The 21,663-nt window shown below is 41.0% G+C and overlaps 1 protein-coding gene across 1 annotated transcript in view; it reads left to right on the plus strand.

Moving 5' to 3' along the window:
- The window catches only part of LOC308369642 (transient receptor potential cation channel subfamily M member 1-like), a gene marked incomplete at both ends in the record, with an annotated part of 120,576 nt that overhangs the window by 37,239 nt on the left and 61,674 nt on the right, over positions 1 to 21,663 (plus strand). The window contains 4 exons of the mRNA XM_080844143.1: positions 2,808 to 2,905; positions 14,716 to 14,889; positions 15,792 to 15,926; positions 18,674 to 18,724. Coding sequence (XP_080700269.1) covers positions 2,808 to 2,905; positions 14,716 to 14,889; positions 15,792 to 15,926; positions 18,674 to 18,724 — 458 coding nt within the window. The remainder of the gene's footprint in view (positions 1 to 2,807; positions 2,906 to 14,715; positions 14,890 to 15,791; positions 15,927 to 18,673; positions 18,725 to 21,663) is intronic.

Genomic DNA, 21,663 nt, shown 5'->3' on the forward strand with positions numbered 1-21,663 from the left:
TGTAGTCTTCTTATACATCCATATCATGGATCTGAAAGACAATAAAAACATGGATTTTTTATAATTTTCTCCAGAACTCCTCTCTATCTTGTAGTAGCTTGGAAGCATAACAATTGTTCATGGGTGTATTTTTTGGAGTACAAGTCGAATATTTAATGTGTTCATTTATCAATGTAACAGGCCTAGGATAATTTTAAAAACAAAGTGTTACTTTCCATCATGAAAATGATATCCACTGTTCCATCCATTTTACATTATATCTTTACATCAAACCCAAAAGACATGCATCAGTCACTATTTAAATTAGCCAGGATTTGTTAGACAAGCTCTTGTATTGCATCAATGTATCTACCACAGCAGGACTTTAATGTCCATCTTTGAGAATCACTACGAATAATTTGAACTAGCTATCTATCGAATTAGTTTGCAGCTCAATTATCATTAGCCGCGGTTACATGTGTCAATAGCCGCGGTAACATGTGTCAATATAAACCGCTCATGAGGCGTTTAAGCCGCTTATAGCTTGAAAGCCTCATGTAACTAACGCTTATATTTAGGCGGATGTCTGATCCGATCGAGAGAGGTAGTCTACGCCGGTCGGTAAGCCGCTTAAACAAGTCCGATGTAACATGTAGCTAGTGGTGACAGGTAAGCCGCTTATCGGGAGTGTTATGCGCATGCGTGCCTACGTGGAGATGACGCAGTGACGTAGTTGATTTTGCTGTTCCGCTCCCTGTCAGGCTGCCTTCGCGCATTGACTGCCAGGGCGGGGCTGCCCAGCTCTCACACATGCAACAGGCAGCTCTCACTCACAGCGAGTGATCTCAGGGGAGACATGGCCTCATGTGCAGGAGCTCCCCGAACTTTTCAGAGAGTTCTCAGAACGACAGGTTAGCAAATGTGATTATAAACACGAACACCCCCAAGGTCACCCACATACAGCCTAACACAAGTAGCCTTAGCCTAGTTTAGCGACAAGCGATTTTTCACAGAGTTTTGACGATGCGTAGTACAATGATCATAATGCAGTGTGGTTAACGTTACTAAACCGCATATTTCACGCTAGTAATGTTAACTGCTATATTCTGCAAGTAATGCATTTAGTCTTCCATCAGTACAGGTCGTGTTTCTTGTTGCAGAAGGCCCTTTTGTAAAGATAGGTTAGCCTAAGGCATATGGGTTGGCCCTATTGCATGTATTCTCGTTTATTAAGACGTTGATCTAGCTTTCAATTTGGCTGCAAAAACGAAGCCCAGTTCATTGTCAAAATTAAACTTTAGAAAGACAACGCTATACGTGTATATTCAATGCTATGATGTCACCATGTCGTTTTCATTAATATCTTGCTGGAGGCTAATACTAATATGAATGCCATTTGTTAAGTGTTTGTGACAACCCTAATACTGACAAGTGCTCATCACATCAGCCATAAAACAACAGCAGATATCTGGCTTTTAAAGGTTGTCATCGTTCAGTGACAACAAGTCCACTGAAAAGAGTTAATCATATTTTTTGTACAGAGATTTGTACGGAGTGTCAGTCGGGGATGCAAGTTTTTGATAACATTAGGTGGATATTTCATGTTTGTTAATGTCTTTGTTAACATGAGGCGTGAACTCTGAACTCGTGAACTCTCTGAACTCGTTGGTAGTCGTTGTCGTTGGTAGGCTCGTCAACTAACAGTAAACGAGCTGCAGATTGCAAAACGTCTCGGCACATGGAGAGTGTCGCAAATTAATGATTTCGTCACAGCGAACGGCGTCGGAAGCTGCCTGTGCACGATTCGGATCCATGTTGATGTTGTTAGTAAACAAAGAAGGCTGATGTGGGAGTGGGAGCACATCTCCGTCGTCTCGCGCTCTCGCGGGAGAAAGTGGGAGAAACCCCCTTTGCTCATGCCCAAGGCAAGGTAAGCGGACTACATTTCGGTCCATGAAACAGCTTAACAACAAGAGCCGCTTCCCTTAGAATTTTTAACACCATCTCGCGAAGCCGATTCCATCAGAGCGGCTTACAAAAAACACACATGTAAACGACCCTATTCAATCATTGCACAAAGTGCATGTCTCTGTGCTGGATAAAAAAAGGTTAAGCCTTTATATCACTCAATAATTAAGCCTTTTTCCAGTGCATGTGGAAAACTGCTGGACAGTTCAACATTTGGGTTGAAAAACCTAGCATTTTTAGTGTGGCAGCTGTTATATCTTAATATTGATGAGCCTTCTTCACTTCCTCACAACAGGTCAAATGTTACTATGTAACAAACAACTAGCAGGGTAATACATACAGACAAAAAAGGTTTAATATAGATCTAATTAAACTCCAAAACTTCATTATAATTTGAGATTTCTGGGGGACGCAAATTTCTGATGTCATTCACTCATTCACTCATGGTCAGAGAGAGATAGGATTCTGCTTCACTCCCATCGAAGGAAAATAGGATTTTTTTTTTACTCTATCTACTCTAACTATTACAAATGTTCAGCTGTATATATTGGGCTGTGTATTTATGTCCAGTCAGAGAGGCAGAGGTCCACATACGAGGTGTGACACTTCATTAATGAAACTGATGCTGTAATTTAATTGTCAAACATTGTTGTTTTCATTTTTAGGAAAGTTTTAAACATGTGGGAAAAGTTCCACATTGAGAATGCTACCTATTAATACGTTTCGGTTAGCTTAACTTTTTGAAAATGCAGTGCTCATCTTCTGGTGTATCCCTTTACAAAACAATTCCCATATCCTTTTTGTAATGGCAAATTCGTTTGAGTCATCTCAACGATTTAGTGTGTTTTCCTTCCCTTTAGGGACTAATGCCTCTGCATGTGACCAGCTCAGCCTGGCCCTAGCCTGGAACAGAGTCGACATCGCCCGCAGTCAGATTTTTACTGGTCACAACTTGCCTGTAAGTCTAACACACGCACACGCACACGCACACGCACACGCACACGCACACGCACACGCACACACACACACACACACACACACAGAAACGCAGAGAGAGAGAGAGAGACAGAGAGAGAGAGAGAGAGAGAGAAAGAGACTATGTACACAGCTCTAGTTGAGCAAAAAATGAAAAGTTGTTTTATTGGATATTCTACATCTAAAGTTAATTATCTTTTAAATAAGGAATTGGTGCAGCCAATCCAAAGAAATTAGCAAACATCTATCTCCTCTTCATGTCCAATCCTGATCGAATACTCTGGTTACCATTGCTTGCCTTAGTTTTGTAGTTTATATCTGAAATATCATTCAGGATAATACATTGGCAGGCTCTGTTCATGTCTTTACTTCTCCTCCTCCTCGGCCTCTTCCTCTCCACTCTTCCCACAGGGATTAGGGCAAAAACCAATGTTGTGACTGATTTATTTTCAAGCCAAGTCACATTCCCCATCTACAATTTGTGAAACACGTTACAGAAGCAGCCCTCACAGCATTCCTCAATTCCTGCTAAACAAATAGCAGGCTAACAGTGGCGCCACCAAGCAGTGTTGCCAGGTACGCGGTTGTACCGCGGAATTGGGCTTCTTTTGAAGTGTTGCCGCGGGTTAAATTCTCTGTCCGCTGGTTCGTGAAGACCTATTTTGCATGCAAATTATATGAATACAAATCCATATTTTAAATTAAATGATTTATTTATACCCAAATCCTACCAAACTTCAGATCAGCACGTACACACATGGGGCATGTGACGCGGCGTGGGACACGGCCACATACACACAAGCACCATGCTTTCAGTCTGCCACGAGACTCCCAGACCCACCGCGAAAAAAAAATAGATATCTACTATCTATCTAGCTGTCATAGCTGATAGCTGATATACTACTATCTATGTCTAGCTGATATACTACTATCTATCTAGCAGTCACGACACAGTCGCACAATTTTTTGAAGGAAAAACCCTGTCTAATATTGGGCTGGTTTTGGGCTGGTTGTATTGGCCATTGGGCTGGTTTTGGGCTGGTTTTGATTGGCCATTGGGCTGGTTTTGTCACACAGACCTGGCAACCCTGCCACCGAGGGGTGGCGAGGGGTGGCTGCTGCCACCCCAAAATCATTCTTTGCCAACCCATTTGCCACCCCTAAGACAAATTTTATTATGCATATTTATTTTAAATATTTAATGTACTCGAGATTTTTTTTAAATTCACAATAGTTGTTCGTAATGTGAAAACGATTTTGTAGCAAGATACAGCGCGCTGCTCTTGCTGACATTGTAGCTAGCTCCCCCTCCCTGACGTTGCTTGTTGGTGATTGCTATAGGCCGCAAGGTGAAGCACGAAAAGTCCTTTAGAAAACGAATCCCGTTCCACTCACTGGCATCTACACAATCTTTAGCTTATAAAAAAGAACGAGTCGTGGTTAGTTACCAAAAAAAAGTTCGTCGCTGATTTTCCAGTCGATTGTCTATATGGCTTTGTTTTATGCAGAACTAGAGACTTCAGAGCGTAATAAGATTTTTGTCGGGAGCCGTGCCACGGTTCGACACGTGATCATGCTACACCAATGACAAGGCTGCATTTGTCAACAGAATGGAAAAATGGCGGCTCCCGTGTGGTTAGAAACATCGTTAAAGATAGAGGAAAACATCCGAACATCCTCAAAAGTGGGCTAAATTAATTCTAATTAGTGCTGTATAGATAGCCGCGTCCAAGAATAACAATGAGGCAAATATACGATAATGTTATTTTTATGTTAAGTCATTTACATCAAGTTTGACATACATGGGAATACCCACCGAAGAAATCAAGGCAAAGACTGTACTTCCTACGTCAGCTGAGGTGATCTTAATTATGAGAAATCATAGGCTTAGATGATACACAAACAATTCCATGCAACATTGTAAGAACTCATGAGCATTTCTTAGAAATCACAAAGAAATGATGACATCGTCTGACAGATGAACAAAGACAAGAATTATGACTCTGGATGTCACTTCCACCAGCTCCAAAGGTGATCCTTGAGCTGGTTCACTGCCCCTGCAAAAACTATGTTTGCCTGCGAGTTTAACTAACTTTGACACTATGGATTTAAGAAAATGGGCAAAACCTTAAGGTGGCAACAACCACACACACACTCCACATACAAACACACACACCCCACATACAGTAGGCTACACACACATTTCACTCCACATCGACACATAGCCTACACACGCACACACACACTCACAGGTGAGATTTCATTCACAGCAATAAACCCTCATTCCCCTATAACATTACAGCTCCACTCCCAGATTCTCTCTCTCCCACACACACACACTTACAGAAATACAATAATCATCCCAACTTTCAACTTTAGAAATCCAGCGAGGGGGTTGACTTTTCCTCATTGATCTGGAGCACTCACACCTAATTGTAAGCCCTGTCAGACCCTCGTTTGTAATTGTGATTAACATTAAATAAGGGTTAAATACATTATATCAATAAGACACAGCACAAAATACAGTAGTAATAAGGATGATAAGTGCAACGGCCCAGTGGTTGAGAAACACTGCACTAGGACATCAAGTCTGAAATGCCATCAGCGGTTGCACAGTGAAGAAAAGCCACTTAAATGCTTGAATTCTGAAGTGTGAAGTTTGCCCTTCTTAAATGCATATGTTGATACTCATGCCATGTGGAAAAACTTCTAAACAAGCTGGGTCTTTAAAACGTCACCTGATAGTACATGGCAGGGAAGGTCCACATAAATGTGCCTGACCTTTTATATGTTTACAATATGTAAAGGCATTTTCACTGGCATTTTCATATGCAAAAACATACTATGTGGGAAAACATTTACAAGGTCTTCAACTCTGTTTGTGTGTGTGTGTGTGTGGAAGAGAAGACTGGAGAGAAGCCTCGTGAAGGTGCCCAGTGTGTGCACACTCACACTCACACACATGCACATCCTAATATAGGCTGTAAGGTGAACCCTGTTTCCGTTTTAACCCGCTACACTGTCTGGCATCTACAGATGTGGCAGTCATTGCTGTAAGTGTGCAGACAGATTTGCCATGCACTTTTATATGTTTTCACAGGGACTGGCAACAGGACATGTATCATTGACATTACCAAGGTGTCATCAGCTCTTGGAACCGGTGTGTGTTCAGCCTTGATCGGAATTCAAACATTCTCTGGGTGTGACTCCACAAGTGCCTTTTATGGCAAAGGAAAAAGAAAGACATTTTCTGTTGCATGTGAGAAAGATGAGTACCTAAAGGCTTTTAAAAGTTTAGGTACTAACTTAAACTTGGAGCAGTCAACATTTGCATTTCTTTTCCAGTATGTATGCCACTTATATGATCAGTCGGCTGCTGATAATGTAAATAAAGCTAGGTTCAAGGCTTTCTGTATGACATCATCAGCCTTGCCAGAATTATCCATTCCCCCTACCACTGATGCCCTCCATCAGCACTGCAAAAAGGGCAAACTACCAGGCTGCAATTATGAGGTCCTGTCTCAAACATAATATAAGTGCTCCATCACCTGCTTGATATGGTTGGCAAATAGAGGATGGGAACTTGCACGTCACCTGGATGACTAGAAATCCAGCCCCTGACAGTGTTTTGCATGTGATACACTGTGGCTGCAAAGGTGCCTGTGAGACAGACAGATATTTTTCTGCAGGATTGTGTTGCATGTAGTTGACCTATGTCGTTGCTGTAGGAACTGGAAGATAACTGTCCTGACACTGACACTAACAGTGAGGACTGAGTGTCCCTAATCTGTTATTTCTTTTTCAGTTTTGTACAGTTTTATTTATCATATTTCATGTTTCATGAAGAGTGTTTTTATGGTTCATTAGTGTTGTTTTCATTTGTGGAAGAATGAATGAATGAATGAACAAACAGATGGTCATTGGTATTTACAATTACTGCCTTTTATTGATACATGGAGGTTTATTTGTCACATACATAAAAATACTACTGTTTTTTCTGTGCGAGTGTGGAGAAAGAAAGATCAAGAAATATTTTTCATAAATAGCAAGAGGGAGTTTAAAGAGCAGTGTGTGCAAAAAGGTGTTATTGATGTTTTATAGTCATTGTGTGTGTTCAGGATAAGGAATGCTTGAGGAAAGAAGCTCCTCCTCAGTCTCTCTGTTATGGTCTTGTAGCAGCAGAGACGTTTGCCTGACCTCAGTGTTTTGAAAAGTCCATGGTCAGGATTTTAGGAATCCTTTACAATACCTTGGGCGCTGGTAGGTAGGTCTTCTCTTGCAGGTCTCCTGCAGAATATGGAGAGATGCTCTGATGATTCGGTGCTGCAGTCACAGGCTGTACAGTTCCCATACCAAGTGATGCTGTCAGGACACACAGCTGATGGTGCTGAACTTCCTCAGCTGATGTAGGAAGTACAGTCTTTGCCTTGATTTCTTCGGTGGGTGTTCACAGTCCATGTAAGATCTTCAGTAATGGGTATTCCCATGTATGTCAAACTTGATGTAAATAACTTAACATAAAAATAACATTATCGTATATTTGGCTCATTGTTATTCTTGGACGCGGCTATCTATACAGCACTAATTAGAATTAATTTAGCCCACTTTTGAGGACGTTCGGATGTTTTCCTCTATCTTTAACGATGTTTCTAACCACACGGGAGCCGCCATTTTTCCATTCTGTTGACAAATGCAGCCTTCTCATTGGTGTAGCATGATCACGTGTCGAACCGTGGCACGGCTCCCGACAAAAATCTTATTACGCTCTGAAGTCTCTAGTTCTGCATAAAACAAAGCCATATAGACAATCGACTGGAAAATCAGCGACGAACTTTTTTTTGGCAACTAACCACGACTCGTTCTTTTTTATAAGCTAAAGATTGTGTAGATGCCAGTGAGTGGAACGGGCTGAAACGAAAACCATGTTCACCTTACGGCCTACTATGAGAGATTTGAAGGAAACGTGGAAGACAGAGACTGTAGTAGTACACAGCACTTGGACAACACCTTTTGAACAGCACTTGGACAACATTTCCGACGAGAAAACTTCTAGTGGGTATGTATATCACACAATGGTGAACTCTCAAAGGAAATACATACATATGTTTACTTCATTCTTAAAACTGAACTTACTCATTACGTTTTTATTATTGTTGAATTCACGCTAGCATTGCTAAGCGGGAAAGTTAGCATAGCTAACAACTAATACTGAAATGGTGTGTCAATTTTCAGAGGATGAAACGAAAAACGGAAAAACAGCCAGGGGAGAATGAGAATGAGGAGGAACAGGCAATGAACTGGAAGAGGTGGATAGATCAGGGACAGAACACGCTGTGTCAGCGATGGTTCCTGGGCCAGCAGGTAAAGTTACAGAGATAAAATAGATATCCTTGCTACTGAAATGGATATTTCAGATAGGCTAACATCAGTAATGTAATGGCATCATGTTTCAATATACCAGGAATCCGAAAGTTTGATAGGAATGCCTGAGGATTAATTTCGGTTGAGAAGGTTAGGCTACATGTTTTTGGTCATTTGCTCTATCAAAGTGCAATCTTAATTTTATTTTCAAGGAAAAACAAAGCAATCCAATTTCTGTAAATTCATTGCAAATTAATGTATCTGAACTGTTCATGTATTGTCCATTGTTTTTTCAATGTTTCATTTCTGTTCATACAGATTTTGTTGAAGATGGCAAGCTTGTGAATATATTTAGGCAATATTCTAAGATGGAACTGTTTAATTGTTTTAATAGTTTAACTGTCTATTTAAATTGACCTATTATAACCTGTGCTGTAAATCTGTGCACTGCACAATAAAGCAATATCAAAAATATTTTTGGGGTGTTTTCAAATATATTGTTCATTTAAACATCAAAATTAAACTACAGTAATTGTCAAGGAAAAGTACAGTTATATAAATGGTACTACTATTTAGCTACTGTGAAATAGGCTACTGTATAGTATACGTACACATGTAAAACAAGATTGCTTGTTTGAGAGTTGCCATTAACAGTCAAGAGATCAAAATATGTCTGTATACACCATATTACATAGATATAGATTTATTAGAATAAATAGTAGATTATTAAATTGGGTTATGTTTTTGTTTTGTTTTTTGTATGCCACCCTAAGATTTGCTGTGGCCCCCACTGGCCACCCCTGGAATAATTTTCTGGAGGCGCCACTGCAGGCTAAATATGTTAAATTATGAGATTTCATGATAATCACCCCATACACAGAGCGTCCCCATGACCACAGTAACCCCCTCCTGCCTGTGTGCACTCAGTGCCAGGAGAGAATGGGATAACACAATTATTGATAATTGTTAATTATTACCAATAGCTAATGAGTAGCTAATTGGTCTAACTAAATAGTCTTATTTCTTTTCATCTAAAAATGAAGTGCTTGCATACAAACCATTTGTTACTATAATAACATTACAACTTAATGTAACTACATGTTATTAATGACTCCTTAATGATCTATCAATAATTGATACGTTACATCAATTGTGTGGTGGAATCAGACATTTAGTGAAAAGCTTTTTGTAAGAAATGTAATTTTTAATTTGGTAATGTAACTTACCAGAGTGCTGTTTACCTTTGGCTTGGCTCACATCTTACTCAGGAGCTAAGCTATCTGCCCTCACAGTATACAGCAAAAACATTAATTCATTCATTATTTCATGAATGGCGCTGTAGCCTACATTAACTTAAATGTTTAATTAAACATCTGAAATGAAATAATCCAGTTTACTTATTTTAGTGGTAATTATGTAGAATCAGAAAAAGGTTTATTTTGGTTTTCACATAATAAGAATGTGTCTTGGTTGCATGGCACAAACAAGTTTAATAGTTGAAATATTAAACTTACAATTACACCCAAATAAAATGCTACATTTTGAGGTTAAAAGACAAAAGGTGGGGACACTGAGGCATAAGATTCTAGTTTTATATTCAGCTCCTATGGCACTACCGTACTGCACATGATAACAAGAAGGGGCAGACTATCTGATCAGAATGTTTTCAACCCTGTAAGCAAAATGATGTCCCCTCGACGTCCTGTAATGGTCTCTCTGAACGTTTTAAAACGTAAATGTGTATGGTTCCCTTGACAACTCTAGGACTTTTTGCACAACGTTCCAAGACCGTCCCGAGGACGTTGCGGTGACAATTGGGAAACGTTTTCTATATGGCCTGGGGACGTTCTGCAGGAAGTTGCAAGAACGTCCCTAGGACATTGCGGTGACGTCTGGAAAACGTGTTTCTATAGGTCCTGGGGATGTTCTGCAGGATGTTGCAAGAACGTCCTGAGGGCATTGTGGTGACTTCTGGGAAATGTGTTTTAGACGTCCTGGGGACGTTATTCAAGGACGGTAAAAGGACGCACCGCGGACGTAGCAGGCACGGTGGGGGGAAAGACCGTTTTTGCTGAGCTAAATGAAAAAAATGTAATAATAATAGATTGCGGGCCGTCATTTTGCTTACAGGGCACACACACATACACACACACACAAGTTCAAGTTTATTTAGATAGCACATTTCATATGATTTACAGACACACACACACACACGCTTACAAACTTGATTGCGATGCTTGGGAATTGACCCGGCATACTTCCAATTACTAAACCACTTCTCTACCTACTGCACTACCACTGTCTGATTCCTATTTTGTGACTTTAACACGTTTATCACAGTGCTTTTCCACAGAGGGTTTGAGGAAAAGCATATTGATATTGTAGCGATCTCAGTCACTACGCATTGAGGGTTTTCCGTAATGATTCCTTTTTTAATTAACATCCATGGCACGTCACGGACGTGCGGTCAGGGAGGCAGAGCCTAATAACTAGCCAAACTAATAATGAGAAAATAAAAGAAATATAAATGCTTCTCTACTGATCTGTGCTATAAATGTAATGTCTGCAGGATTCCAATACAATGCATACATAGGAAGGTCTATCAAGTCTCAGCAAAGATGCTGCAACAGAACGAATGAGCTCACCGGTCAAATTGTCTGATTGGAATTTCTTAAAAATCCCGCCTCGCAAACACAATCTGAAATTGACAACAATCCTAATATTTAGGCCTATAAAGCAAACGTGCACTGCCCTTATTATGTTTTAAAGGAACAGGCTAATCTGCCGTTAGAAACACTGCATGAAATGTGGGATTTACGACAGTCTTCGACCCTGTGCATTGCCGTAGAAGCCCACATTGGTGTGAAAGCCCCCCCCCCTTCCCCTTGGCCAGGCCTAGGTTTTCATATGTTAATTTAATTGACCTGGATTGAAAACACCCCCCGCCAGAGGAGGCACCCCGTCACTGCTTCACTGATTTCAAAAACCTGAAAGTCACAGGTTCGATCCCCACTAGTGGCAACCATGGCCAAAGTTGGCCCAAGTCGACTGTTAACGACTCTTAATGACTGTTATCAGAGTAAGCCTGCCTCTGTATAATTACATGCCAGAAACGAATCTCAAGAACATTAAGGTGAAATAATAATATATAAGTTACATTACATTACACATAGCCTAAGTTAACACTTTTAAACACATACCACCGTAAACATGTGAGATAATTCGACAAGAGATATTGAAAGACAGCTAACTCACTGCTTCGTCAAATAAGACAGATGGACTATATATATATCTGGAAACCACTTACAGATTCCGATTAGCTAAATTTGTGTCTGGATGGAAAGATGTTATCTCTACCCATCCCACCCATGCTAAAGCCATTTCTAGCATAACCTGCGATTTACCGTGGAAAATAGAAGCCAGGCGATTTTTGTATCAGTTCTCACCACACAACGACGTCTCATCTTTGCTCCTTGAATGTAGATATGTAATGATATGGTGTTACTATGTGTAAAAAAAGACTAGACATTTAACGTTTGTTATTCGAGTCTCAAGCCTCTAATGTTGCCTCGGGCGCCTTTAAGTGAACATAATTGTAGCGTCAGAGTTAGCGCTCTCTTAATAACTCACACTGATAATGAATCTCTTTGGATGAGACAGTAGCTCTCTGTATTAAAACGTATAAAACATATTCCACTCGTGCTTAGAACAACCACACCTAAGTCAACCCATTACCATGGCAACTCCCCAACAGAAATCCCGTTTCCACTAGTCCCATATGGAATGCTACATTCGTCCCACCCATCAAAAAGGAACGTCCACGTTACGTAAGAGAATATAAACTAAGCAAAATTGCATTACACTGCACTCCCCCCAACCAAAACATAGCAGAAGAAAGAACTCCCTGCATAACATCAGCATACTGGAACAGGAACCTGTTGTGAGAGACAGTAGCTCTCCGTTTAATAAAACGTATTCCACTCGTGCTTAGAACAACCACACCTAAGTCAACCCATTACCATGGCAACTCCCCAACAGAAATCCCGTTTCCACTAGTCCCATATGGAATGCTACATAATTAAAACTTCACATAAGTCCACTAAACAATTCCCACTTAAACTAACTATAACTAGATCAGAAGCTCCAGTAACAGAAGAGAAATACCCCAGAGGAGGGGGGAATGATAAACCAGTTACATTCTCGCACCGACGAGCCTAGCTCTGAACCAGCACGGTGGGTCAGTGGCGAGAGCACAGCACCGGGAACCTGAAGAACGCAGGTTCGAAACTCGCGAAGCTCGCGCAAGATTTCATAATCTTCCTGAAAGACACAGCTTAAATAATCACGAGTGGCAAACAGGTCCCAAGTTGCGAAATTACTTCCTCAGTATCAGAGTAAGCCCGTTTCTGTATAATTACATGCCAAAAGTGAATCTCAAGAACATTGCAGAGAGGAAGCTCCGGAATATGAGTGGAACAGCCTCGAAAGTACATTGCTCTCCTCGAACTCTGAGAACGAAAGGCAAATCAAGAGTTGTGATAACCCCGGAGCAAAACCCTAAAGACAGAACTCTAAACTCTGAAAACGAAAGGCAAATCAAGAATTGTGATAACCCCGGAGCAAAACCCAGACGGACAGAATATCAATTAAATTATTATCGAGTAAATTATTAATTTCGTTTTTATGGGGCAGTGTGTGGCTAGACTGCTGACAGTCAATATGCTAATAAGAGCATTAAGAGCGGGAGGTGAGAATGCTAAACACATCGCCCCCCCTCCCCTCGCCGGTCTGTTTCCGGGAAATTCGGTTTGTATGCGGCAGACGGATATTTCGGGGGAATGTCCGCGACCAAACCAGGAATGGTGATCATTCGCGGCTGTATCACAGCGTGTACAGGCCCAATAATCTTACTTTTCGTGCAGTGAAAGTTATTAAACAACACGCATTTGCTGCATTTTAAATAAAGCGCAAACCGTCGGTTGCAAACAAGGAGCGAACTGAGTGGGAAGGATCCAACATGGCCAAGCAGACTAGCCTTAAAAGCTTTTTTTCAGAGGCCAAACACGACTGATGAGGGTAAACCGTCTGACGAGGATGAACCTGTAATACCTGCAGTGTTGCGTCTGAACGCGTTTCATTTCATTATACTGTCCAAGCCCGTTCGTGAGCGCACCGAAGTTGCGTAGGAGCCGAGAACGGTATGGCAGACAGATAGAGATTTGGAAAAATTATAGCTCGCACTCGCAGCATATTGAAAAAACGAACTGAACAAGTTAATTTTTTGGAGCTGTGAACTTAGTTCAACATTTTGAATTATGAACTATGAACTGAACTAGTTCATGTAGAAAGTGAACTTTCCAAAAACTGAATACCTGAAGCCCTAGATGTTCGAACAGCATTAACAGAGAAAAAGCCGAAATGTCGGGCGTTCATGTCGTTATGGAGTGACAAGTTCTCTCGGCTAAGGTGCGAGGTAATTGATAGTCACAGTAAAATGTTCTGTTAGCACTGCGAAAAGGAGACGCAAAGGATTCACAAGAGGGTCGAATAATTTTAGAATCTCTGCTCTCATTGAACATAATCAGAGCAATGACCATGTTGGGGCGCTCAATTTAACGCCACAGTAGGTTGCGATTAAAGGCCACTTATTGACGCGCACCAGACATGTTTTTTTTCCCATTGTAAACTAAGAAAAATAAACATGTTGCATTCTGAACTACCTGATTATGTTATTATTTAAGCTACGCAGACCGTCAGTTTTCTTCAATAGGCTAATTTAGAAACAGAAATAGATATTTGGCCGGCTTATCATTAAAATGTCCGGCAAATGAAAAATTTTCTCTAGCGGAACCTCTGGTTCAGAGAGGACCATCAGAGGACGTCAAGGGGACGCTTTTGAATGACCGAATGCGAACGCCCCGCAGAGGACCACAGGTAAAGGTTACCGGGACGTTTTTGAAGGACGTCCTGGGGACGTGTGCTGAGAGACCAAATCAGAACGTTCCCTAAAAGTCCGTTATATGGCTCATGAGAACGTCGCGCAGAGGACCACAGATAAAGGTAATGGGGACGTTTTTAAAGGACGTCCTGGGGACGTGTGCTGAGAGACCAAATTAGAACGTTCCCTAAAAGTCCGATTTAAGACTCATGCGAACGTCACAGAAGTACCAAACGTAGACTTGCTACGAACGTCAAAAACATTCTGGTAAGGTCCTCTAGCGAACCTTGTGGCGGGGACCGATTGGGGACGATTGTTTCCAAATAAAGAACATATGTCAAATCAACACTACATTTCTCTTTCAGTTTACAAAATGTACAGACACAGCATTATAGTTGTATCCATTTGTACTACTTGTTCTTCAGATCTTCAGCTTTCAGGTGAATGTTAAAGTCGAATGTGCATGTGTGCTTGATCTCTGTATATGCATGAAGGCGGGGGGTGCCCTTCCAACCACAAGCACACCGCTTGAGAAGACCAAGAGCCCAGCAGCTGTGCGGGCGGCTGGGAAAGGGAAGGGAGCGCGTGGGAAAAAGGGCAAGGCAGGCAAGGCCAAGCCAGAGCCTCCAGAGGAGACGGACCCACGCAAACTGGAGCTGCTCAACTGGGTACACGATTCTATTCTATATATTAGTACCATGTTTATAAACCTGGGTCATGTTGGGTTCTGTTCAAATAAATATTAGTAAACTACACTGCCTCTGATGTGAAGCACCACCCTAAAATAGCAATATTTTAGTCAGACATATGTATTCGGTCCACCTTCGGCATTGCTGAATGACAATCGCTTTTTTTGTATAGCAATGAGCTCACTTCTGGAGTCTATCACAGCCCAGGAAGAAACCTTGAGCATAACCCAGCTCATAGGTGGGACCCATTGGCTTTGGCTGGTTGGGTAAAGCAATAGAGAAAGGGGCTGGGAAGGTAAAACTGTTCCACTGTTGTTTACCTTGTATGTCTGTCTGGTTTTTACAATTAGTTTTCTTAACTGCACTGTTTTGTCAAACTGTTGCTTATCTTTTTGTGTTATTATTATTTCTTTTAATTATATAATTTTGTATTATTATTTCTTTCTTTTATTTCCATATCTCATTATCATGCCATGCCAAGGGACAACGGATGAAAACTAGCAAACCTAGCTAATTCCGGTGCATTTACATTTTCTGGGGAATGTTCAACAATGTACCCTTTTTAAATAAACGCATAGAGACTTTGAGGCCCTGTTTACAAGTATCCGAAGTTTTAACCAAACTGGTCTTGTTCGGCAACGGCTCATCCCGTTTCCATCTGGACGGGACCTCAGTTTGACATTGAAAAACACAAAATCGGCATTGATTAAAAATAACTTATCTGAAATATTGGCATTGAAACTCTTGTATGTTTCATATTCACCTACATGTGGTCTCCCTGTCACTGTGTGTCTGTGTATGTTTGTTTTAGGTCATCTCTCTGAAGCTTTAATCATATTCACCTACATGTGTCGTGTCGTGTCTGTGTATGTTTGTTTTAGGTCATCTCTCTGGAGCAAGCCATGATGGATGCATTGGTGTTAGACAGAGTGGATTTTGTTAAACTACTGATTGAGAATGGAGTCAACATCCATCACCTACTCACTATACCACACCTGGAGGAGCTCTATAATACGGTAATTAAGACTGCACTTTAGACTACTTTACTCATGCTCAACAAGTAGATTTTTGCACAAACCCGTTCTGAGACGGAACATTTCATTGGTGTGTTATTAATGTCATTTAATGTTAGTATGTAATTTATAGGTGTAAAAGTCCCTTATGAATAATTTGAATAGTTTGAAAATGAAATCCTAGATAATTTATATATTTCAAGATTAATTTATATTTTTCAAGATGAATTTATATTTTTCAAGACTAACCCATTTTTTTCATTAAGCAGATGTTGAGTTATACATTAACTGATGCTTAAAAAAAGAGTTGTGCCACTGCTGAATTATGAAAGCTGTGGTTAATTTTTCACATTCCTTAAATATTCATGGTAAATATTTGGGATAATTTAATGTATGGTCATTTGGTCAATACATCATCATCAATTTTCATCATCAATTTGTATTATTTATTTAAATATCTGATCACATTTTAGGTCATGAGTTATTTTCAAAAATATTTAAGGGGTTCACAAACTTTCTAGCACCACTGTAAAAAAATATCTATAAATATATATATACATACAGTATATATAACATATATATCATAGCACAAAAAGTAAGAAAATGTGTGTTTGGTAGATAATTTCTTTGTTGTAACAATGCTTCTCGGCAATACAACGTATACCATTGGAAAGCCTGTTTAGTTCCCTTTTAAATGGTACCACATTTGTAAGGAACATGCATTTGTGGGATGAGCAGCACAGCTGAGTATGTGGGTTGCGCCCATGAAAAATGTTCCAAAATTCTCCTTTTTGGCACATTTTACATGAGCGCACCCCACATACTCAGTTGTGCTGCTCATCAAAGCATTGTTACAACAAAGAAATAATCTTCCAAACACAAATTTCCTTACTTTTTGTTGTATGTTTATATATACTGTATATTAACATTTACAATATATTACATCAACATATAATTCAATTAATGCGTGTACACATGAAGAAGTACATAATAAGTGTTATAATTACAAAATGTTATATATTAATATATTTGTAAATGCCCTTTTATATTTATATATAAATAGATACAGTGCCACTTTAAAGTATGTGAGCCCCTTGACCACTTAGGAGTTTTCTGTTGTTTTACCATGATTTTTCATTTTTTTCATCACCAATTTTCCATAGAAGGAATGTCAGATTTATGTTTATCATTTGCATGTACTTTTTTTAGAGGGAATTGTTTGAGTAGCCAAAAGACTACATGAAACATGGAATTAGTCCATTTCAAAAGTAAGTGAACCCCCAGCTAAGTTGGTAAAGTCAAGCAGGTAACAGATTCAGTGAAACTTATTTGGGTGCTTAATTAGTCAATTAAGCAAACCGATCATCTGAGACATCCTTAGGGAAAGGTTTGGGCAACACAGATTAAAAGAGAGAGGAAACCAACCAAACTACTGTAATGCCAAGGTGTACCCACACAGATCAACAATGCCGAAAGGAAACGAGATATCCGAGAACATCAGGAAGAAGGTTCTGACAGCCCATCAGTCTTGGGAAAGCTATAAGACCATCTCTAAAAGATTCCAGCTCCATCCATCCATCCAAGACAAATAATTTAGAAATGGAGGGCATTCAACATGACCGCATCTCTGCCTAGAAGTGGACGCCCATCAAGACTATCACCAAGAAGCACCAGAAGAAGAATAAATCAGGTAAAAGTCAACCCACACATCACCTCTAAAGAGTTTCAGACCTCTCTGGCAGCATCTGGGGTAAATGTACATGGGTCTACAATCAGACGAAAATTGAATAGACATGACATTCATGATCGGGTTGCTAGAAGGAAGCCTCTGCTCTCAAGAAAGAACATAACTGCCCGTTTTAACTTTGCCCAAGCGCACGTGGATAAACTAAAGGCCTTCTGGAAGTCCCTTCTTTAAACAGATGAGTCCGAGATAGAATTATTTTGTCACGATCAAAACCAACAATTTTCGTCTGATTGTAGACCCATGTACATTTAACCCAGATGCTGCCAGAGAGGTCCAAAACTCTTTAGAGGTGATGTGTGGGTTGACTTTTACCTGATTTATTCTTCTTCTGGTGCGTCTTGGTGATGGTCTTGATGGGCGTCCACTTCTATGCAGAGATGCGGTCATGTTGAATGCCCTCCATTTCAAAATGATTTGTCTTGGATGGATGGATGGAGCTGGAATCTTTTGGAGATGGTCTTATAGCTTTCCCAAGACTGATGGGCTGACAGTACCTTCTTCCTGATGTTCTCGGATATCTCGTTTCCTCTCGGCATTGTTGATCTGTGTGGGTACACCTTGGCACTACAGTAGTTTGGTTGGTTTCCTCTCTCTTTTAATCTGTTTTTGCCCAAACCTTTCCCTAAGTATGTCTCAGATGATCGGTTTGCTCAATTGACTAATTAAATCACCCAAATAAGTTTCACTGAATCTGTTACCTGCTTGACTTTATCAATTCAGCTGGGGGTTCACTTACTTTTGAAATGGACTAATTCCATGTTTCATGTAGTTTTTCGGCTACTCAAACAATTTCCTCTAAACAAGTACATGCAAATGATAAACATAAACCTGACATTTCATCTATGGAAAATTGGTGATAAAAAAAATGAATAATCATGGTAAAACAACAGAAAACGCTTAAGTGCTCAAGGGGTTCACATACTTTCAAGTGGCACTGTATATACAGTAGATAAGTAGACAGATATCTTTATTGATGCTTCATTTGTTTCATTTATTTTTATAGAGACTGGGCCCTGCAAACACTTTGCATTCTGTAGTCAGAGATGTAAAAAAGGTAATTATGCTTTTTTCAATTGTTTCTTTTGATGCTTGCATCATGGTTTGAAGGTTTGTGAGAGGAATGTACTGTATTTCAACACCAATGTACATTCAACAATTGTGAACTCCTTTCCCCAAAGTAAACCCAAAGGCTCGTCCACCAGCAGTTAGCTAGTGACTTATAGTAAATGTCTACTGAGCAGGAATGTGCCACTTCCACCTTCCCACCCTCCTCCCTCTGTGCCTGTTTACAGGAAATCAAATCCTGGTTTTCTTCAAATTTCCTGAAGCTTAACAGTGAAAAAACTGAGGCAGTCCTCATTGGCTCCAAACACACCCTCACCAAACACCCCAGTTTCACCCTCACCATAGATAACTCCTTGGTTACCCCCTCTCTTCAGGTTAAAAGCCTGGGTGTTGTCCTCGACAGCACCCTATCATTCCATACCCACATCAACAACACCATTCGATCTGCCTACTTTCACATCCGCCTCCGCCCCTCACTCACTCCCAACACCGCCGCAATCCTGGTTCACTCCCTTGTCACTTCCCGCCTGGACTACTGCAATTCCCTTCTCTTTGGTCTCCCACACAAACTTCTCCATAAACTCCAACTGGTACAAAATGCTGCTGCCCGTATCGTCACTAGGACGCCATCCATCAATCACATCACCCCCGTTCTGCATCAACTCCACTGGCTTCCCATTGAACACCGCATAAATTTCAAAATCCTCCTCCACACATTTAAGGCAATCCATAACCTCGCCCCTCCATACCTCTCTGACCTCCTCCACATCAATGTCCCTACCCGGTCTCTCAGGTCTGCTTCCTCCATCACCCTGACCGTCCCCCAAGCCCATCTGTCCACCATGGGATCCAGAGCCTTCAGCCGCTCTGCCCCTCACCTCTGGAACTCCCTTCCCCCTGACATCAGGAACATTGACCCTTACTCAATCGCTCTTTTTAAAAAACTAATCAAAACGCACCTGTTTAAGCAGGCCTATAACCTGTAAAGTTGTTGCCGTATAATGTATAATTCAATGTATTTTTTTTATAATTCAATGTATTTTTTTCAATGTATTTTTATAATTCAATGTATTTTTTTTTTTTCAATGTTGTAAGGCGACCTTGGGTCTCTTGAAAGGCGCCATATAAATAAAATGTATTATTATTATTATTTTGTTGCTACGAAATTGCTAGTGGCAAAAGAAAGTGGTGGTACTTCTGCACACACAACTGTACCAGAGACGAGGATGGCAGATTTTTTTAGGATGTCTGTGGCAAAATTTTATGACAAAATGGATCACACCATTTGTGCAGTCCCATAAATGCAGCCCAGTGGCTGGTGGTGACTGAGAGACCTGGCAAATAGCTATCACTCACCAAGCACTCACAACAAGCCAGAAGATGGAAACCAGTAATGTTGTAAGATATTTGCGGGCCATCTGGGATGATCTTGAGGGAGTTTGTCAGCTTTCCCTCTGAAAGGCAATGGCTGTAAATCATATTGACAGACTGTAGCAACACTGAAATAACTGAAATAACTTTGTCTGAAATGTCTTACATTTTAGTACCGTTACACTACATTTGGGCTAAGGACCACAAGTGAGCTAAGCTAAGCTAAGACTTAACAGAATGTTGAGAAATGTCAGCTTGGCAATGGGAGGCGTGGAGCTAACGACTGGGCTTGGGCCATAGTATTCTGTTCTATTTCATCCTTACTGACCGCTAGACGGTGCTTCAAGCACTGGATGATCCATCTCGCGCATGCGCAGGTTCGAGGACTAATACCAAAATTGTCACGTCGTGACCCAGATGACCCCCGGATAGTTTATATCTTCCGGTGGGGTCAGGGAAACTGTCCCTTTCATCTTCTCGCTACGCAGGTTTGGTGTTTGCTAAGAAGCTAAGGAAGCTAAAAAAGCTTAAAAAAAAAAAAAAAAAGTTTGGTGCTTATCCTGTCCCGTGCCGTTGGCCTCGCGACACTGTCGGAGCCGTGAACTTCTCACCCTCCAGAGGCCGCACCGACTGTGGGATAAGTACCCTGGTTCTCTTATTATCGCTGGTTACAACTTGGCATCGCCTGCGCGTGCCAATGGGTATGCGAGGCCGTAATTACTCTGTCTGTGGTCAAGTAGCGTCTTCGCCCTTCCCACCACTAGACAGCCAGTTACGTTGCTTAACCAGCTGTTGCCGCAAGAAGTTGGTGATCGTAGTAATTCCCTAATTCTGCCCACCACCATTCATTGTATTGCGGTTACTACGCTACTAGCGTAACAATTCCCTAGGGGAATTATTGTGTTAATCGCGGTGACGGCTGCTTCGCCCTCTCCCACCACCATTCATTGTATTGCGCTATGCTACTAGCGTAACAACTCCCTAGGGGAATTATTTGTGTTAAGTGTGGTGACGGCTGCATTCGCCCTCCCCCACCATTCATTGTGTTTGCGAATACTATGTAGACGCTCCTTCTACTAGCGCTCATAGAGACGCAGTTACAATTCCCTAGGGGAATTACTTGCGTATACTGCATGGTTAAGATAGACTTAAAAATTCAAATCTGTAACCCATTAAGCAGGCTTAGCCCACTGGGTAAGTCGCCGGTTACTACGCAAGCGACCAGGGTTCACATCCTGCCTCCGGGGCTTCAAAGTGAAAATGTACCTTAATTTAACTCATTTTCAAATCGCTGGTATGTTTGGTAATTGGTGAAGGCTTGCGTGTCCGCGTGTCTCCCACCGTCCATACTACACTGTTGTGTTATTGCGATTGTTACGCTACCCCCACTGGCCCAGTCTAGCGGTGGAGTTGGCAGTAGATTGCTTTATTGTGGCTAAAAGAGATTGATTGTCATAGTGGTTGTCCCACACCCATAGCCACTGGAAGGACGCGCTTTCGCTTCTTCTTCCAGTGCTCAGAGGAGACGCAATTGCAATTCCGCTAGCTGAATTACTT

The sequence above is a fragment of the Sprattus sprattus genome (assembly GCF_963457725.1).
Source record: "Sprattus sprattus genome assembly, chromosome: 8".
Lineage (NCBI taxonomy): Eukaryota > Metazoa > Chordata > Actinopteri > Clupeiformes > Clupeidae > Sprattus > Sprattus sprattus.